This window comes from Tupaia chinensis, unplaced genomic scaffold (genome assembly GCF_000334495.1).
Source record: "Tupaia chinensis unplaced genomic scaffold, TupChi_1.0 Scaffold000228_1, whole genome shotgun sequence".
Taxonomy (NCBI): Eukaryota; Metazoa; Chordata; class Mammalia; order Scandentia; family Tupaiidae; genus Tupaia; species Tupaia belangeri.
Genome location: NW_006159703.1, coordinates 2,425,927 through 2,441,741, shown reverse-complemented (window position 1 = coordinate 2,441,741; position 15,815 = coordinate 2,425,927). Strand labels below are relative to the sequence as shown.

At 43.1% G+C, this 15,815-nt stretch overlaps 1 protein-coding gene across 8 annotated transcripts in view; it reads left to right on the top strand.

The window, feature by feature from the left end:
• Positions 1-8,792, top strand: part of PPP2R2B (protein phosphatase 2 regulatory subunit Bbeta) — a 527,631-nt gene extending 518,839 nt beyond the window's left edge. For all 8 annotated transcript variants that reach the window (XM_006148042.3, XM_006148048.1, XM_006148043.3 and 5 more), the window contains 2 exons: positions 5,587-5,678; positions 8,467-8,792. In XM_006148042.3, coding sequence (XP_006148104.1) covers positions 5,587-5,678; positions 8,467-8,746 — 372 coding nt within the window. In that variant the 3' untranslated portion in view covers positions 8,747-8,792. The remainder of the gene's footprint in view (positions 1-5,586; positions 5,679-8,466) is intronic.
• The last annotated feature ends 7,023 nt before the right edge of the window (positions 8,793-15,815 follow it).

Sequence of the window (15,815 nt, the reverse complement as noted above, 5' to 3'; positions counted from 1 at the left end):
AAAAAAAAAAAAAAAAGACTATAGAAGAGAGGATATGATCATAATGAGGATAGACAACTCCTTGAACAAATGTTCTTCTAGAATGAAACAGAAATGAAGTAGTAGCTGGAATGAGCTATGGGCTGAAGGAAGTTATTACAGTATACTTTAGACTGATAAAAATAAGCCAGTACAGAAACAGACAATTGAAAGAGCAAAGTCCTTGAGGGAATGGAGTCCATTGCAGAAATGGCCTTAGATGAAATATGAACAATTTAACTGTCAAAGGAAGGGAGAACAGTGTGCATATAGCTACAGATGCTGTGGTTTGTAAATTTTGTGATGGGAGTGGGTTGATGTTTTCTTATCAAGGTCAAGAGCTGACTGAGAAGGAAGAAAATGTTATAGGTTTGCAGGGTTGCTCAGAGATGCACTTGAGATTTATATGATTGATTTAAAGTATAATACTACTACTCCATATGACTGTTTCTCCCCAGCCATATTCGCCTGCTTGGTACAGGAAGGAAAGGGCAGCAGGTTAGGTTTAACCAGTGATAGGGTTTTGCCAAGAGAGTACAATGGAAGGAGTACAAGACTAGTCATTGTCGCTAACATTAACTCTAAGGCACTGGTTGTAACAATAGATGGCCAAATCTAAGCTAGGTAAGAAAGGAAATAAAGGACAGAGGAAAAATGGATAGAATCAAGAGATTAGAAGAGAGACCTAAAAAGACTGAAAGTAGCAACAGAGTGAGACTTATTCAGGAGGTGCAGTAATGCCAAGGGTCATAACATGACCCAGGAAGCAAAGGGAAAAACTCATTAAATATGGTGAAAATGAAGAATTTGGACCACTAAAAATGAGAATGGGAAACTGATGCAAAATGGAGGTGCTAAAGTTACTCCAGGGAATGACAAAGGAAGACAACATTTGATGGCATGACTTCAAAGGAGGTGAGGGGGCTCTGGACAAGAACAATGTCTGGAGCCCACACACCCCGTCTTGGTACAGTCTCTCCTTGAGCATCCCCAGGAGAAGCAGTGTCTTCACAGGGGAGCCAAGTTTCAGTCAGAGGAAGAGAAGAAGGAGAAGTTTAGAGAAGAGGTTGAGGATACAGAGTAAAACTTGGGAGCTAATAGTTAGGGTCACATAGAGTTTTGTCACCTCTCAGCAAAAGAGCAGACCTTATTTATATGAACCTTATTGATTGATGCCTGCCTAGACTCCAGGTCCCAAGTCAACAGTTGTGTCTACCAACTTAAAAAAAAAAAAAAAAAACTAGTGTCACAACTCTCAGTACAAAAGAAAAGGTGATGGGAACTAGCACCTGAGTTTGGGGTGGTGTTACCTTCTGGAGAGCCTTGACTTAAAAAGAGCAGGTCTGGGACCAGCAGTTAGCGTAATGGCTGTGTCATTGGACTCCTATGTAGTCGACTGTGGTTCAAGTCCCAGACTCAGTGACTTATACTCATGCCGGGCGCATGTGCTTGCGTGCCCAAGATCCCAAGAGAATGGAGGAGAAGGGATTGTGGCGTGGCCATCCCACCTGAGGGGTGATTTCTCGCTTTCTGTCTCTTTGTCTCTCTGGCAAGCACACACGCACTATAGCAAAAACCTCTCCAAAAAAAGAAAGAAGGAAAGGAAAGGAAAGGAAAGGAAAGGAAAGGAAAGGAAAGGAAAGGAAAGAAAAAAAGAAAGAAAGAAAGAAAGAAAGAAAGAAAGAAGGAAAGGAAAGGAAAGAAAGAAAGAAAGAAAGAAAGAAAGAAAGAAAGAAAGAAAGAAAGAAAGAAAGAAAGGAAAAGAAAAGAAAGAAAGAAAGAAAGAAAGAAAGAAAGCAAGCAAGCAAGCAAGCGAGCAAGCAGATCTAGAACAAAAGGTGTCAAGAACAAGTAGACTTTTCTTTTAGGGAAAGGCTTTTGGAACAAAGCCAGTATTAGAACCTAGCTAGCTGGCTGTAACATGAAAAAATCAGCATATTAAGCTCATGGCTCTTAATCCATGTCCAGCTGGTGGTAGACATAGATTTCGTCTTCTTTGTAGAGCACTAAGAAATTGTTATAACCATATATTGGAATATCAAAAATATTTTCTTAAACTTTACAGATATATTTCAAAATAAGTATTAGGTTGTCAGAAAAGTCTTGACATTTTCTTCTATACAAAAATGCATCACGACTTTTCCCAACAACCCAATACAACATTAAAGATGGTAATAAAAGAAAGTAAATACACTGATTCGGTGAGCGTCTAGAACATTGTTGAAAAAGATCTATTTCTTTCCCAGTGTACCTCACAATGATCAGTTACTAATGCCTCCCCTGGGCAGGACAGGTAATGCTCCCATGAATAAATTGTAGACTTTAGCTATTTATATAAAACAAGGGTTGGCCAACTACAAACCAGCAATCCAAATCCAGTCTCCCACCAGTAAATAAATCTTGACTAGGGTCAGACAGTGATGCAGCAGTAGGATACCATTCGCTGTGAAGCTGATTCCACAGAAAGGTTCTGAGTATGTCCAGAGACCTCCCTGAGTACACCAAGAATGCATGTGCCCGAGATCCAAAGCTGGCTGAACGTGAGGGTGGATTGTAGTGTCAAGACCCTTTCTATCCTACTCACAGAAGAAAAAGGTATTTTACTAAAACACAGCCAAGCTCAGTCACTTACATATTAGCTATGGCTGCTTTCATGCTACATTGGCAGAGTTGAGTAGTTGTAACAGAGCCCACAGAACTTACAAACCCTGAAGTATTGACTGTCTGGTCTTTTATAGAAAAAGTGTGTCAACTCTTGAAATTAGTCTTGCTAAGTTTCACAAACAGCCCATTAACTACATGACAGGCTTCTACAAGTAAATAATTTGAGGACCACCATGTTGGGAAACTTAGTCTAGTGTCATAAGCTATTGAGAACATAGAAAAGAACCAAGAAAGAAAGAAGCATCAAATAGAATGACTCTGAAGTTGTCTCGGACTCCACTCTCTAGATACTTCTTTTGCATGTATCTTACCTTATTGTCTCCTCTGGTAGAGAAAGGTCCACCTGGTTTGCCGAAGTTTGTTTTTTAGCTAGAAATCATAAATGCAACATCCTAAGCCTGGCAGTTAAGCCATGTGCATAGGGAGCCATATCCCTCATGACTGACCACAGTTCAAGCCCTGGCAGCTTAAAAAACACAGAGAGCTGTGTGTGTGTGTGTGTGTGTGTGTGTGTGTGTGTATACTCAAGATCTTGACAGGACGGAGAAACAAAGGGGTGATTTCTCTCTCTGGCAAGCAGATATGCCCTCTGGCGATTTAACAACAACAACAAACAAAGCAACAGGCCTTTGTAGTGTTGTTCTCGTTCCTTTTCTTTAAATGCCCTCTATTGGAGGCAGGCAGGAGTGCCCCAGACCTTGGATGCTGTGCAGAAGAAATAGTTCAGACTACATTTTCCCTTTTATCCTTCCCAACATTCACCTGTCAAGAGTTATCTACAGGGACCAGCAGTTAGCATAATGGCTTTGTTGCTGGACTCCCATGTAGTCGACCGTGGTTTGTGTCCCGGACCCGGTGGCTTAAAACTCACGCCGGGCGCATGTGCGTGTGTGCACAAGATCCTGAGAGGAGAATGGAGGAGAAGGGATTGTGGCGTGGCCATCGCCCATGAGGGGGGATGATTTCTCGCTTTCTGTGTCTCTGTCTGTCTCTGTCTGTCTGGCGAGCGCATGCGCCCTATAGCAAAAACCACTTAAAAAGAAAAAAAAAAGTTCTCAGCAAGGACTGCTAATCAGTCCACACTTTCAAGGCACATCTGCCTTAACTCATTACTAACCTGTGGTGTGCATACAAAAGACAGAATGCCAAAGGAGCATGATGAAAGATCAAGGAAAAGTTTATGGAGGAGAAATAAAGTGAGACCCCATCTTAAGCAGCATCCCCACACTCTGCTCCCTAAGGGAGGTCATTCAGCAGGAATATCTCTCTAGGGTGAGGACACACTTGGCACCTCCCGGGTGCATCTAACAATGCCAAACATCTATCCTGCCAGAGGGATTTTCTTGTCACCATAACACCGAAACAGTTACCTGGACCTCTTTGGGAATGAGAGAGTAAAGGTGGGGGACATTAATTTGCAGAGTTAGAAATACTTAACTGTCCAAATATCCCAAAGCTCTCCAAATACCCAAAACATCTAATGGAACATAGGATGAGTTTGACCTCTTTCCTTTACCTAATACTAAGCACACAACAGCCTCTGAGCTCTGCATCCCACAGCACTCTTAGGGTCAAGAAAAGAAAAGGAGACTGGCCTATCACTCTTAATCCAAAGTTAAACAATGCTCTTGGTAATTTGCCTTTCCCCAATCCCGTCTCTTGGCCTCACTGAAGTTCACTCACTAGAGCTCATTATCACAGCCCTGTCTAGGTGTGCGTTGATAAGGCAGAGTAATTCAGAGTGTGTGCTTTGGAATCTGAATGCCAGCATTCTACCATGCTCTTTGCTGAGAGATCATGGACCAAGGCTGTCATAATCCTGTGCTTCACTAAAGCAAAGAGAATGATGGTTGGATGGAGCTCCTAGCCCGCAATAGCTAGCATATTATCCACTGTTCCATTTGCAGAGGTGTCTCCAAATTATCATGCCCAAAAGTGACTGTGGAATCTCCATCCTTCCACTTGCTCAGGAGAAAGACCTGGGAACCATCTGCTACTTTTCTCCCCAAACCTCAGCATTGCTCCAACTCCTATCTGCTCTCCCTCCAAACAGCTGAAAAATCTAATCAGTTCTCACTGTCACGCTCATCCTGGCCCAAACCATCATCACAACCCAGGTAGTAGCTGGTCCTCTCTGCCTTTGTCCTCATGCCCTGACAGTCTCAGGGCATGACACAGCAGGCTCAATGACCTTCTCTGTGATGTGCCTTCTCAGAATACAGGGCCATGGAAACTGGTCATCTGTCATCCCTCTTTTATCATACCCCCTCCAGGACCTCTTCATTCTGAGTCTTTGCATTTGCTGTCCCCTGGGTGTGGAAAGCCTTTTCCTTACCTATTGTTGTGGCTCAATTCATTTCCTGCAGGCTTCTGCTCCAGTGCTACCACATCAGGTGAAGTCTTGACTACTCCCCCTGTATACAGTAATATCTCCCAGTCTTTTTTTCCATTTTACAATTGTATCACCACGTGGAACATTTCACATTATTTACTAGGCTATGTAGCGATGAGTGCGCCACAAGAGCATTTCATTCACTGCTTGATCCCAAGCACGCAACAGGCATTCAGTGAATGTTTATCCAACTAAAGACTGGATGAAAAATGTTCTCTCATACCTGTGAGCCAATCAGCTTAGAAAATGGGAATCTACCATTGATTAGCCCCTGTTCTGTGCCACTGTCTACACAAACAAGCTTGTTTACTCCAAACTGGCTACATACAAAACTCACCGACCCATCCTAGTGTTCCACAGCTGGAAAGGGCCAAGCCTGGATTCTGATCCAGGGTCATCTGATTGAAGGCACATGGACACTGAAAGAATTAAACAGCTCATGTCAGAAGAGAAGCTACCTACAGAAGAAAACAAAATGATTTTTTAAACAACTAGCCTTCTTTCCTCCCCAGGTTCATGACTACCTCCGCAGCAAGTTGTGCTCCCTCTATGAAAATGACTGCATTTTTGACAAATTTGAGTGTGTGTGGAATGGGTCAGACAGGTAAGTAAAGCTCTGGGAACCTTCCAAAGGTGGCCCTCACCTTGAGGCCATTTCTCCTAGAGGGATTGGGGGGAGTAGTGATATAGCTAAAGGGAGGACCCAAAGTTGGCCAGGATGCACACTGCTGACCCCTGAGATCAAGCCTGGGAAGAAGGAAGGGATACTGTGAGACTTTTGAATCTTCTTTCATGGCTTGCACAGGTAACAATTTAATGTCAACTGGAAAGTTCTCTGATTTACTCACAAGACATCGAAATGAATAGCGGTCTGCAAACCAGCCTGCATAGTCCAGATGAATGCAAAGTGGGCTTTCTAGCTCACAAATTATTCCTGGGAACTCTTAGTATAGACCTGGCCAAAGACCCCATGGTTCGTTTATCAAATTCTAGTTCACCTCGTTCATCACATTCTCTCCAAGTGATTTTGTTAAGGACTTTCATTTCAACAATACTTCACATTACCTGCCCATAGTTCATTTTTCGTTTGACCAATACAGATGCTTCTCTGACTTCCATGAGAACAAAGTGCAGGCTACCAGAGGCTGACAAAGTTCCTCAATGAATATGCTACCAATAGTAGAATTCCATGCTTCTGGATACTATCATGGCAAGACACTCAGAGCCAGGCTTTCAGTGAGAATGAGCAGTCTCTCTCTCTGCTCGAATTTTGGCTGTCTGCCACTGACCAAAATGAACCCTGTCTTGGTCTGTTTTCTGATGCTAAAATGAAACAAAACAAAAAACACAGAATGGGTATAATTCATACAGAATAGAGGTTAATCTCACTCTCATTTCTGGAAGCCAGGAAGTCTAAGATCCAAAATCAAGCTGCTTCATCTGGTGAGAGCTTTCTTGCTACATAATAACAGGCAAAAGATGAAAGGACAAACGGGTGTATGACACAGAGAAGAAGGGTGCCACATTCCCACCATAGCTAATCCACTCCCACCGTAGCGGCATTAATCCATTCATGAGGGGATCGTCCTCATGATTTAATCCTCTCTTAAAGGTCCAACTGCCTAATACCATCACAATGGCAATTAAATTTCAACATGATTTGGAGGGGACATTCAAACCATAGCAAACTCTCTCCTTAGCCAGCCTGGAAAAAAAAACCCAGTCACACTTGCTCGGATGATGTAAAAGAGGGAACAAAGCAACTGACATGTAAGAACATATACCCCAAGGGGGGACGAGGCCAGCCATATCATTTTGTGTTTTATATAGAAGGAAATAGATATAGATATCATATATATATATATGATTTTTCATTGTTTATTATTAATAGGTATGACTTATTGCTCCAGTTTCCCCTCTATCTTACCAGGAACCTTGACATACATTCATCTGACAAGGTTCTTTTCATCATCACTATTTTACAGTTGAGGAAACTAAGGCTTAGCAAGATAAAGTAACCTGCCCAACTTCATAAGCTAGTAAGTAGCAGAGACAAAAGGAAGAAGTTTTAAGTTTGAATCTTAAGATCAAGATTCTTCTACAGTATCACACTGAAAACCTTTATTTTTGGTTCAGATAAAGTTGAGATTTTTTTTTTAAAAAAAAAAGGGGTGATTTTCTCTTTGTTTAAAAATAAGCCAGATCAGACTCAGAGAAGTGAACATCAGTGGACAGGACAGTGAGGCTAAGTGGTTAAATTCTTATGCCCTAGATTCTGGCACATGCAGGGTTGAGGCCTGACTTGCCACTTCCTAGCAACGTGTCACTGTGTCAATTACTTACTTCTGCCCTGAATCGTACATGGGATAATGGACATTGCAATAAGATCACAGAGGTAAAGGCCTCTGCACCCTACCCACCTGGGTAAGACAGATCACTCAAGCACAGAGAAACACACGGTTCACAGCCTCAGTCATGAGCCAGAGTAACAAAATCTAACCTTTGATTCATTTACCTGCACAGGGGACAAAGTACCCCAAAATGTATCGCCCCTGCTACAGCCCAGTCTCATCAGTTTTTCCTCCACCTCTTCACACATCCCAAATTGTGTGAAAAACTAAGGACACTTGCTCTTTCATTTTACCCCTTAGGTCAGACCTTCACTCAGAAACTTTTGGAAGGCTTTAGGCCTTTCCTGATGGACTGTAGCTATCCCTGAGAAGAGATAACCCCTGTACAAATGTAGAAACCTTCTATCCATTGTACAAAATCTATTTCACCATCTCAGATCCTGTTAAAATTTGAATGTTTACTCTCCTATCAAGTGAAGTCCTGACCCTGTCAGTTCTGTAGACAGGTGTTCTTGAAAAGGCTGGGTTTAGAGCCAGTTCTCAGCAGGGGAGAGGACAGCCTGCTGTCCCATCACTATTTCTCCCTGGGGCTGATGGGATGAAGCCTGGAAAGTCAGACCACCCAGGAATCCCCCTATGGAAACCATACTTTAAATATGGACAGCCAGGCATTGTTTTCAGAGTATCCCTACTTTCACAACCTCATTCTGGTCTCCCAGTCCTGATAGGAGGTAAGTAGGGCGGGGATCATTAAAACCACTGGACTCATTTACTAAGCCAAAGAACCAAAAGGAATCTATTAAAAGTAAATAACAAGGAAAAGGATTACCTTTCATTCCCCAAAATTTGGCTTACTCTTAAAAGCCCAGAAGGAAGTCAGTGGTCACGATTACAGAGCCTGTTCCATTTTCCTAATAAAACCTCCGATACAGTAAGCTAGCTACAGTGTAATGTCATGTGCTACAGAAAGGCAGAATTGGGATATGCTACCACCTTTCTCCAAAACACTCAGCGACTCCCCTTTTCCTATTTACTTTGCAGTGTCATCATGACAGGCTCCTACAACAATTTCTTCAGGATGTTTGACCGAAACACCAAGCGCGACGTGACCCTTGAGGCCTCAAGGGAAAACAGCAAACCCCGGGCTATCCTCAAACCCCGAAAAGTGTGCGTGGGGGGCAAGCGGAGAAAAGATGAGATCAGTGTCGACAGTCTGGACTTTAGCAAAAAGATCTTGCATACAGCTTGGCATCCTTCAGAAAATATTATAGCAGTGGCGGCTACAAATAACCTATATATATTCCAGGACAAGGTTAACTAGGAGGACAAGCTATTACTTAATAATCTCACATACTGAATACTAGTCAAACAAGTTTTTAAATGTTTCTTTGGTTCTTCATTTGATGCATTGACTTTACTTTCCCTATGCAGGAAACAATTGGAATAGAATTAAAAGGAGTTCAACTTTCCCAACTCCCCAGTTTTAAGAAATTTCTGTCAAACTCAGTAAGTTTGGGACACTTCTGTTTAGAATTGAGAGCTGCCAGCTAACCGTAATTTTTCCATAGTTGACTTTCTGATGCTCTGGTGGGTCCAGTGTTCTGTTTCTAGGTGTCTACTGCGATAAAATGAGGTTGTCTGTAGTATTTAAGGAGAAAAGAGTTAAGTTTTTTTTTTTAATTAAGCAATTCCATTTGATTGAAAAATCAAAAAAAAAAAATAAACACCGTTTACTCTTAGAGAAATTCTCCTTCTTTTCTGAAAACTCAGAATTTAGACAGTATGTTCTGTTACCACCCTCCAGGTTTTTGTTTTGTTTTCCATTTTCTTTTAAACCTTTTCGTTGGAACCAGAGATTTATTTTATGGGGCTGAGAAGAAGAAGCAGAGTGAGAAGGGAAGGGTCATATCAACGCTGCTCTACTCTCTTCTTGCAAGCGCCATAGAAACAGCCCGAGAATTTGGCTAGGAACACACGATTGCTTCACGGGACAGAAAGAGAACACTTTCCACACAGAGCTTCTCAGAGTTCGCTTGGCAAGGCCAGGCGGGGCCGGATTCCATCTGCCCCTTTGTTACTCTTGCTTTTTGTCCTTTTCAATGGCTCCATACTTCACAGTTCCTTAGCTTTTTCTCTTCAACCTTTTCCAGCTTATTTATTGCACTGACTTCTAAAGGCCAAGTTCTGATGCTTATTCTCGGGCGTTCTAAGTGAAGCGGTAAGTTGAAGCAGTGGCACCACCCCTGGCTCCCAGAGAAAGGCTGGTCTGTTCTTTATGGGTATAATTCTGAGCAGCAGCACCCTACCCCCACCCCCACCTTGGTTTGGGTAACCAAAAGTAACAATCTATTAACCTCCATTCTACCTAGAACAAAAATGGTCAATAAAGACTCTGGTTTGTCAAGTCTAATCACGTACTTCTAATCCACCCAAAGCTCACCATCTGGAAAAAGAGACCAAAGGCGGCTCTCTTCATACCAAAAAAAAGTGGAATATGGGGGAAATCAAGAAGCTGTGACATCAGAGTGATGTCTGCTTGAAACTGTGGACACTGGTTCATCTTTCCCCCAGTTGAGGATTCAGACATAACCTCTCGAAAGCAAGTTCTAGAATATTCTATATGGCACAGCTCTGAGAAGGGCACTAAAAGAATACAAAGGGTTTATAAATTTTGAGAGGAAGACCAGGAACTAGGTGGGTGGTGTCTAGAAAACCAAGTCTGTTGTAATGTCTCCATATCTTTCTTGACTCCTCCTTCCTAACTTTTTGCATTCAATGAATGAAAAATGCCATGAGATAAAAGTTTTTCATTGAAAGGAAAGTTTCTTTCAGCGTGTCAATTATTAGAAGTCCCGACTTTCAAGTGTAATTTGCTTTGGAGGAGAAAAATATAGTGAAAGAACCATGTCTCAGTTCTAAGCTACTATCCATCTAATAACAGCTTTTTGGCAGGAAATAGCTATTGATGTAAGTAACAACAATTTTGTAAAATGCAGCCCAATTTTAGAAACATTAAAATGTGAGAAAACACATCTCAAAATTGGAGGGGGGGCCCTGGGGATGAAGATGTGACTCTCAGTGTTTCTCATTTTCCCTCCAACAGAAGTTTCTCTCTCAGACATCTCAAGTCCAGGGGCCCGGGTAGAAACTCTCTGGGCAAGATTTCTGGCTTGATGAGGACAGTGTTCTTGCAGGAGACCTAAGAGAGGCAGAAACTTCTTGAAGTCATAGAAAAATGTGGGATGGTGGAAAGCCCACAGGGTTGTTAGCCTAAGTTCACCACCAATTTCCTGTAAGACTTTCCTCTGCTTCTCTCTATACACTGGGGCAGGGGAGGATTGCTGACCATCACTGTTTCTCAAACTCAAGCCCCTGTGCGATTCTCCTTTTAAGTCACCTTTCCTTAAAGGCAAGAATTAACCAAAGAAAGAATAAAATTTTCAGTTCCAATAAAGTAATCATAAAACCTAATATAACAAGTATGTATCCACAGACCACCTGAAATCATTTCTGAACCACCAGGAGCATATTCAAATATGCTGAGTAGTTGCTATGAAAGAACATTTATACCTTTGGAAGGCATCAGAAAGTCTTGATCATTCCTGACACACTGGAGTCAAAGGTGCTTCCAGGACACACAAGTAAATAACTGTGGTCAGAAGTTAAGAGATCCTCAGGTCCCCCACCATCTATCTGGGGGCTCCAAATAAAAGCTCCTATAATAGTCCAATACCCTGAGCACAGAGAGGAACCACTTGTAATCCAGAGAGTCGGAAGGAATTTGCCAGACAGAGGTAAGAGCAGAGACTAACCATCCTCCCCTTCAGCTCATACAAAGGATGCGTTAGGGCAAACATCCGAGACGCTTGGGCAGGGGCTGGATGGGATAGTTAGGCCTGAAGCACCATCCACCACCACTGTGTTTCACCAATTCTCTTTTCCAAGTGTGCAACTAGGTATCTTACCTCTGTGATCTTCGAGCCCAGAACTGGTGATGTGTCCTTGTTAGTGGCACATAGAAATCCATCTTTTTTCCAGCTGACACTAAAGCTACTTGAAATCTGGTTTGCCACCCTGCGGCAGTTTGTTCATTTGAAGGACTCTGCACTACTTTAGATTACACGGTCCGCTGCTTAGCAACAGGTTACACCTGAAAGATGTCAGCTAAATTAAGGAAAATGAGAGCTATGCCTTCCTGGACTATTAAGACTTTCCTCCTGGGATGAGCAGTTGGCATAATAGCTATGTCGCTAGACTCCCATATAGTCGACTGTGGTTCAAGCCTGGTGGCTTAAACTCATGCTGGGCGTGTGTGCATGTATGCCCAAGATCCCAAGAGAATGCAGGAGAAGGGATTGCGGCATGACCATCCCCCCGAGGGGTGGTTTCTCGTTTTTTCTCTGTCTCTGCCTCTCTGGTGAGCACATGCAGCCTATAGCAAAAATCTCTCAAAAAAAAAATTAAAAAAGAAAAGATCATCCTAATGCAACATTTCTTTCCTGGCATTTGAAAACAAGCAATTCAAAAAGCTCAACTCTACCAGGCATCCATGCTTTCTTGTCAAGAGAAGGAAGATAAGTTAGAATAAACAAGGATACACCCAGGTAGATAGGCAGCTGGAATCGATTTGTTATCTCTTAAAAGTCTGGCTCTTGCTTTTTGTCTTCTATTGGGGAAAAGAGTGGACCTTTAAAACTCTTATTGCTCTTGTAATTAATTCAACCATATCAATATATATTAGGCAACTAGCATGAGGACTTCAGAACAACTGTCACCTGGAACAAAGATGAAGCTAAAATTCTTTCAACTCAGTGACCCAGTGAAATGAGTCAGCTGTTTCTAATGGATTTCTCTTGAATACTCCAGAGCCCATTATAATAAAAGCCAGACCTCTAAATGCCCAATCACTAAAGGCACGAGGGACCATGATTTCTCCTCTGAACCCGCAAAGCAACTACCTTAAGCTTAGCTCCCACCACCCCCGCCTCATTCTTTTTTCAGTCCTGCTGCTGCCTGCAGGACTTGCAAAAGCCCTGGAAGGCCTAACAGTGTAAGCTTCGGGATGACATAGTCTGCAGCCTGGATGATGGAGTGTTCCTAACATGCCCTCTTCGATTATGGACATGGAGGTGGAGCTCCATGTTTTAAACAATACTTGTCAGATGAAAGCCCCCGCCCCACACCATGGGAACCATTCGCACTGCAGCCGAATCCACTGTGCATCCATCATGCCCAGCCCGCCTCTCCCCCACTATACTTCCACATCAAGTCTCAGGGATTGCTCTCCACGGGAGTGACTCACCTGGTCAATGGGAAGAGCATGGGAACTAGGAGAGGGGAAATGCGACTTCTGCTCTCATTCCCACTCTGCTGCTAATTAGCCAAGGAACTTGGACAAGCCCCTTTCCTCTGTGTCTGTCTCCTTGTCTATAAGCATGGTGAGAAATCCATCTGTCCTATTTCATAGAATTATTCTGAGGAGGACAAGAAATCTAGTTACTTAGAACCTCTTTGGTAAGTTAAAGTGCAATACAATGACAGTAGCAATAACACTCCATGAAGGTTATTGGTGTTTCCATACCTCATCACATTATCCCTCCCCTTAATCCCACAATGGCATTATTACTCCCAATTTGTGAATAAGGAAAGCAACCTAGCCAAGGACACAGAGCCAGTGAGAGAACCAGGACGCCAACACAAGGTATCACACTTTAAAGCCTGAGCTATAGAAACGTGAGCACTACGGGGCTAGCAGTGGCATAGTAGTTAGGGCACTAGACTCCTGCACGACCCACAGCAGTTCAAGTCACAGACCTGGCACTGGTTGGCTTGCTTTCTCTCTGTCTCTCTGACTCTCTGGTGAGTGCACATACCCTATAGCAAATTAAATAAATGGCACTGGATAAATACTTTTTTTTTTTGAGAGATTTTCACTGTAGGGCGCGTGCGCTCGCCAGACAGACAGAGAGAGACATAGAGACAGAAAGCGAGAAATCACCCCCCAGGGGGGATGGTCACGCCGCAATCCCTTCTCTTCCATTCTCCTCTCGGGATCTTGGGCACGCACGCACACGCACCCAGCGTGAGTTTTAAGCCACTGGGTCTGGGACACGAACCGCGGTCGACTACATGGGAGTCCAGCGACAGAGCCATTACGCTAACTGCTGTTTCCCCCTGGGGCCCTTTTTGACCCCAAGAATTTGCCACTCTGGTTAGAAGGGAGTACACAGCTAGCCACATGGAGCAAGAATCCCAGCTCTCACAGCTGGCCCCTATAGTTTCTGGGTTTCTGCATAAAGCTGAGTTCTGGAGAAATGGCCTCTCCACCTCCAGCGAAACCAAATGCAGCCTCCAAAATGATGGGGTATCAGGCAAGAATGCTGAGACAGGCAAAATAGGCCTTCAGTGTTCAATTTCCACCCAAGAAAACCACGGTTGAGTTGTCAGGGAATAGGAACAGGAGGTTACATGACACAACCAGAAGGTTTATCTAGCGGGAGTGGGGCAGCTGGGAGTGGACTGGAATCTGGCCTGGCAGGAGATGTGCCCCCATTTCTGGCCCAGCGGTGATCACTGTTGTGACAGTGTTGGAGGCAGCGACAGAGACGACAGAGACGGCAGAGCACCTGGGTCTGCCGCCAGCAGTTTAACCAATGAGGTGTGGAAGATCTAAATTGGGGGATGGTTAGTCAGAAATGATATGATCAGGGTCAGAAGTTGGAGACCTCTGGAACCACTTGACTTCACTGTTTTGGTGACAGACCACATTTGTATTCCTGGTCAGTTGTCAGGCAGTGTTTTATCACGAAGAGGTGAAGTGGCTGTGAGTGTCCTCACTGGGGAAAATAAGCATGATCTAATAGCGACCACTTGGATGGAAGAAGCGTGGATCTGGAACAGGAAGGTCTAGATAAACCTTCTGGTTGTCATGTAACCTCCTTGAGTCTGTTTCTGAACTCTACAAATCAAATAATGAGTACCCTTCAGGAGACTGTGGTAATGATTTTAAGGAGTTTAGCCATTGCCAGTCACAGGGTAAATGCTTGGTAACTTATTGGTTTCCTTTTTTTCTCTTCATCTATTTTATACTTAATTACTGTGCTTAAATATGAGAGCTTAATAAATAAGAGGGCTTAGGACAGCAGGTGGTTAAAATGCTGCATTCCCACATGATCAATCTTGGTTCCAGTCCGACCCAGCAGCTTGAAAATCACACCAGGCATGTGTACATGTGCGCCCAGAATCCTGAGAGGAGAGTGGAGGAGAAGGGATTGCGATGTGGCCATCTCCCCTTGGGAGTGATTTCTCACTTTTCATTTCTTTTAATCTCTTTCTCTCCTTTCTCTTTCCAGCGAGCACGTGTAGCCTACAGCAATCTAAAACAACAAAATAAAACATGTTTCTAATAGAATTAACAGTCTTCCCATCATATCCATCTTGCTTTAGTTCCTCACACATGTTCTGTCTACTGGAAATGCAGTACCCTGCTTTTCTGTTTTTTTTTTTTTTTTCTTGCTTTTCTGTTGAGGGAACTTCTTTAAAACTTTGCCTGGGTGTCCCTTATTCTGAGAAACCTTTTCTTATTGTTGATTAACCATTCCCTCCTCTGTTCTATTCTGTACGTTGTACATAGCTCATTGCATGGTGAAGACATTTACAGTGTATGTATGCACTAATTTTTTTTTTAAGATTTATTTTACTTTATTTTTAATTTGACTAGAGACAGGCAGAGAGAGAAAGAGAAAGCAAGCTGCCAGGTCTGGGACTTGAACCATAATTGGCCATGTGGGAGTCCAGTGCCCTTAACCACCACGCCACCTGCCTACCCCAGCATTGCTCTTACATCACTGTTATCTCTTGGAGGGTGACACCAGTAGCTTATACATTTTAGTAACTCCAGTCTCTGGCCTAGGACCTTGCTACTTAACAAAGTCCAGGCAATCAACAGGACTTTTAAGTCAATGAACGAACTAGTGGGTCACTACAAGACTAATGGAGTCCAACTAATGGATTTGTAATTTTTATTTATCTATCAATCATCTATTAATTATGGGCTTAGTGGATAAGAACTTTGCCCAAATTGCCTGCCATGTCACTTGTGAACTATGTAAATTAATCCTGTTTCCTTATTTGTAAAATGACAACAATAATTGTATCTGCAGCTCCAGTTTTTGGGTAAATAAATGAATACATATGAAATTGGGGCCAGCAGGTGGCATGATGGATAAGATGCTGGACTCCCACATGGCCAACTGCAATTCAAATCCGGAAACTGGTGGCTTGCTTTCTCACCTTCCCTCTCTCTCTCTGGTTGAATTAAAATAAAATTAAATACATAGGGAGACTGGGGAGAGTGGCCAGCTGTGGTATGTGCACTGGACCTGCTGCTC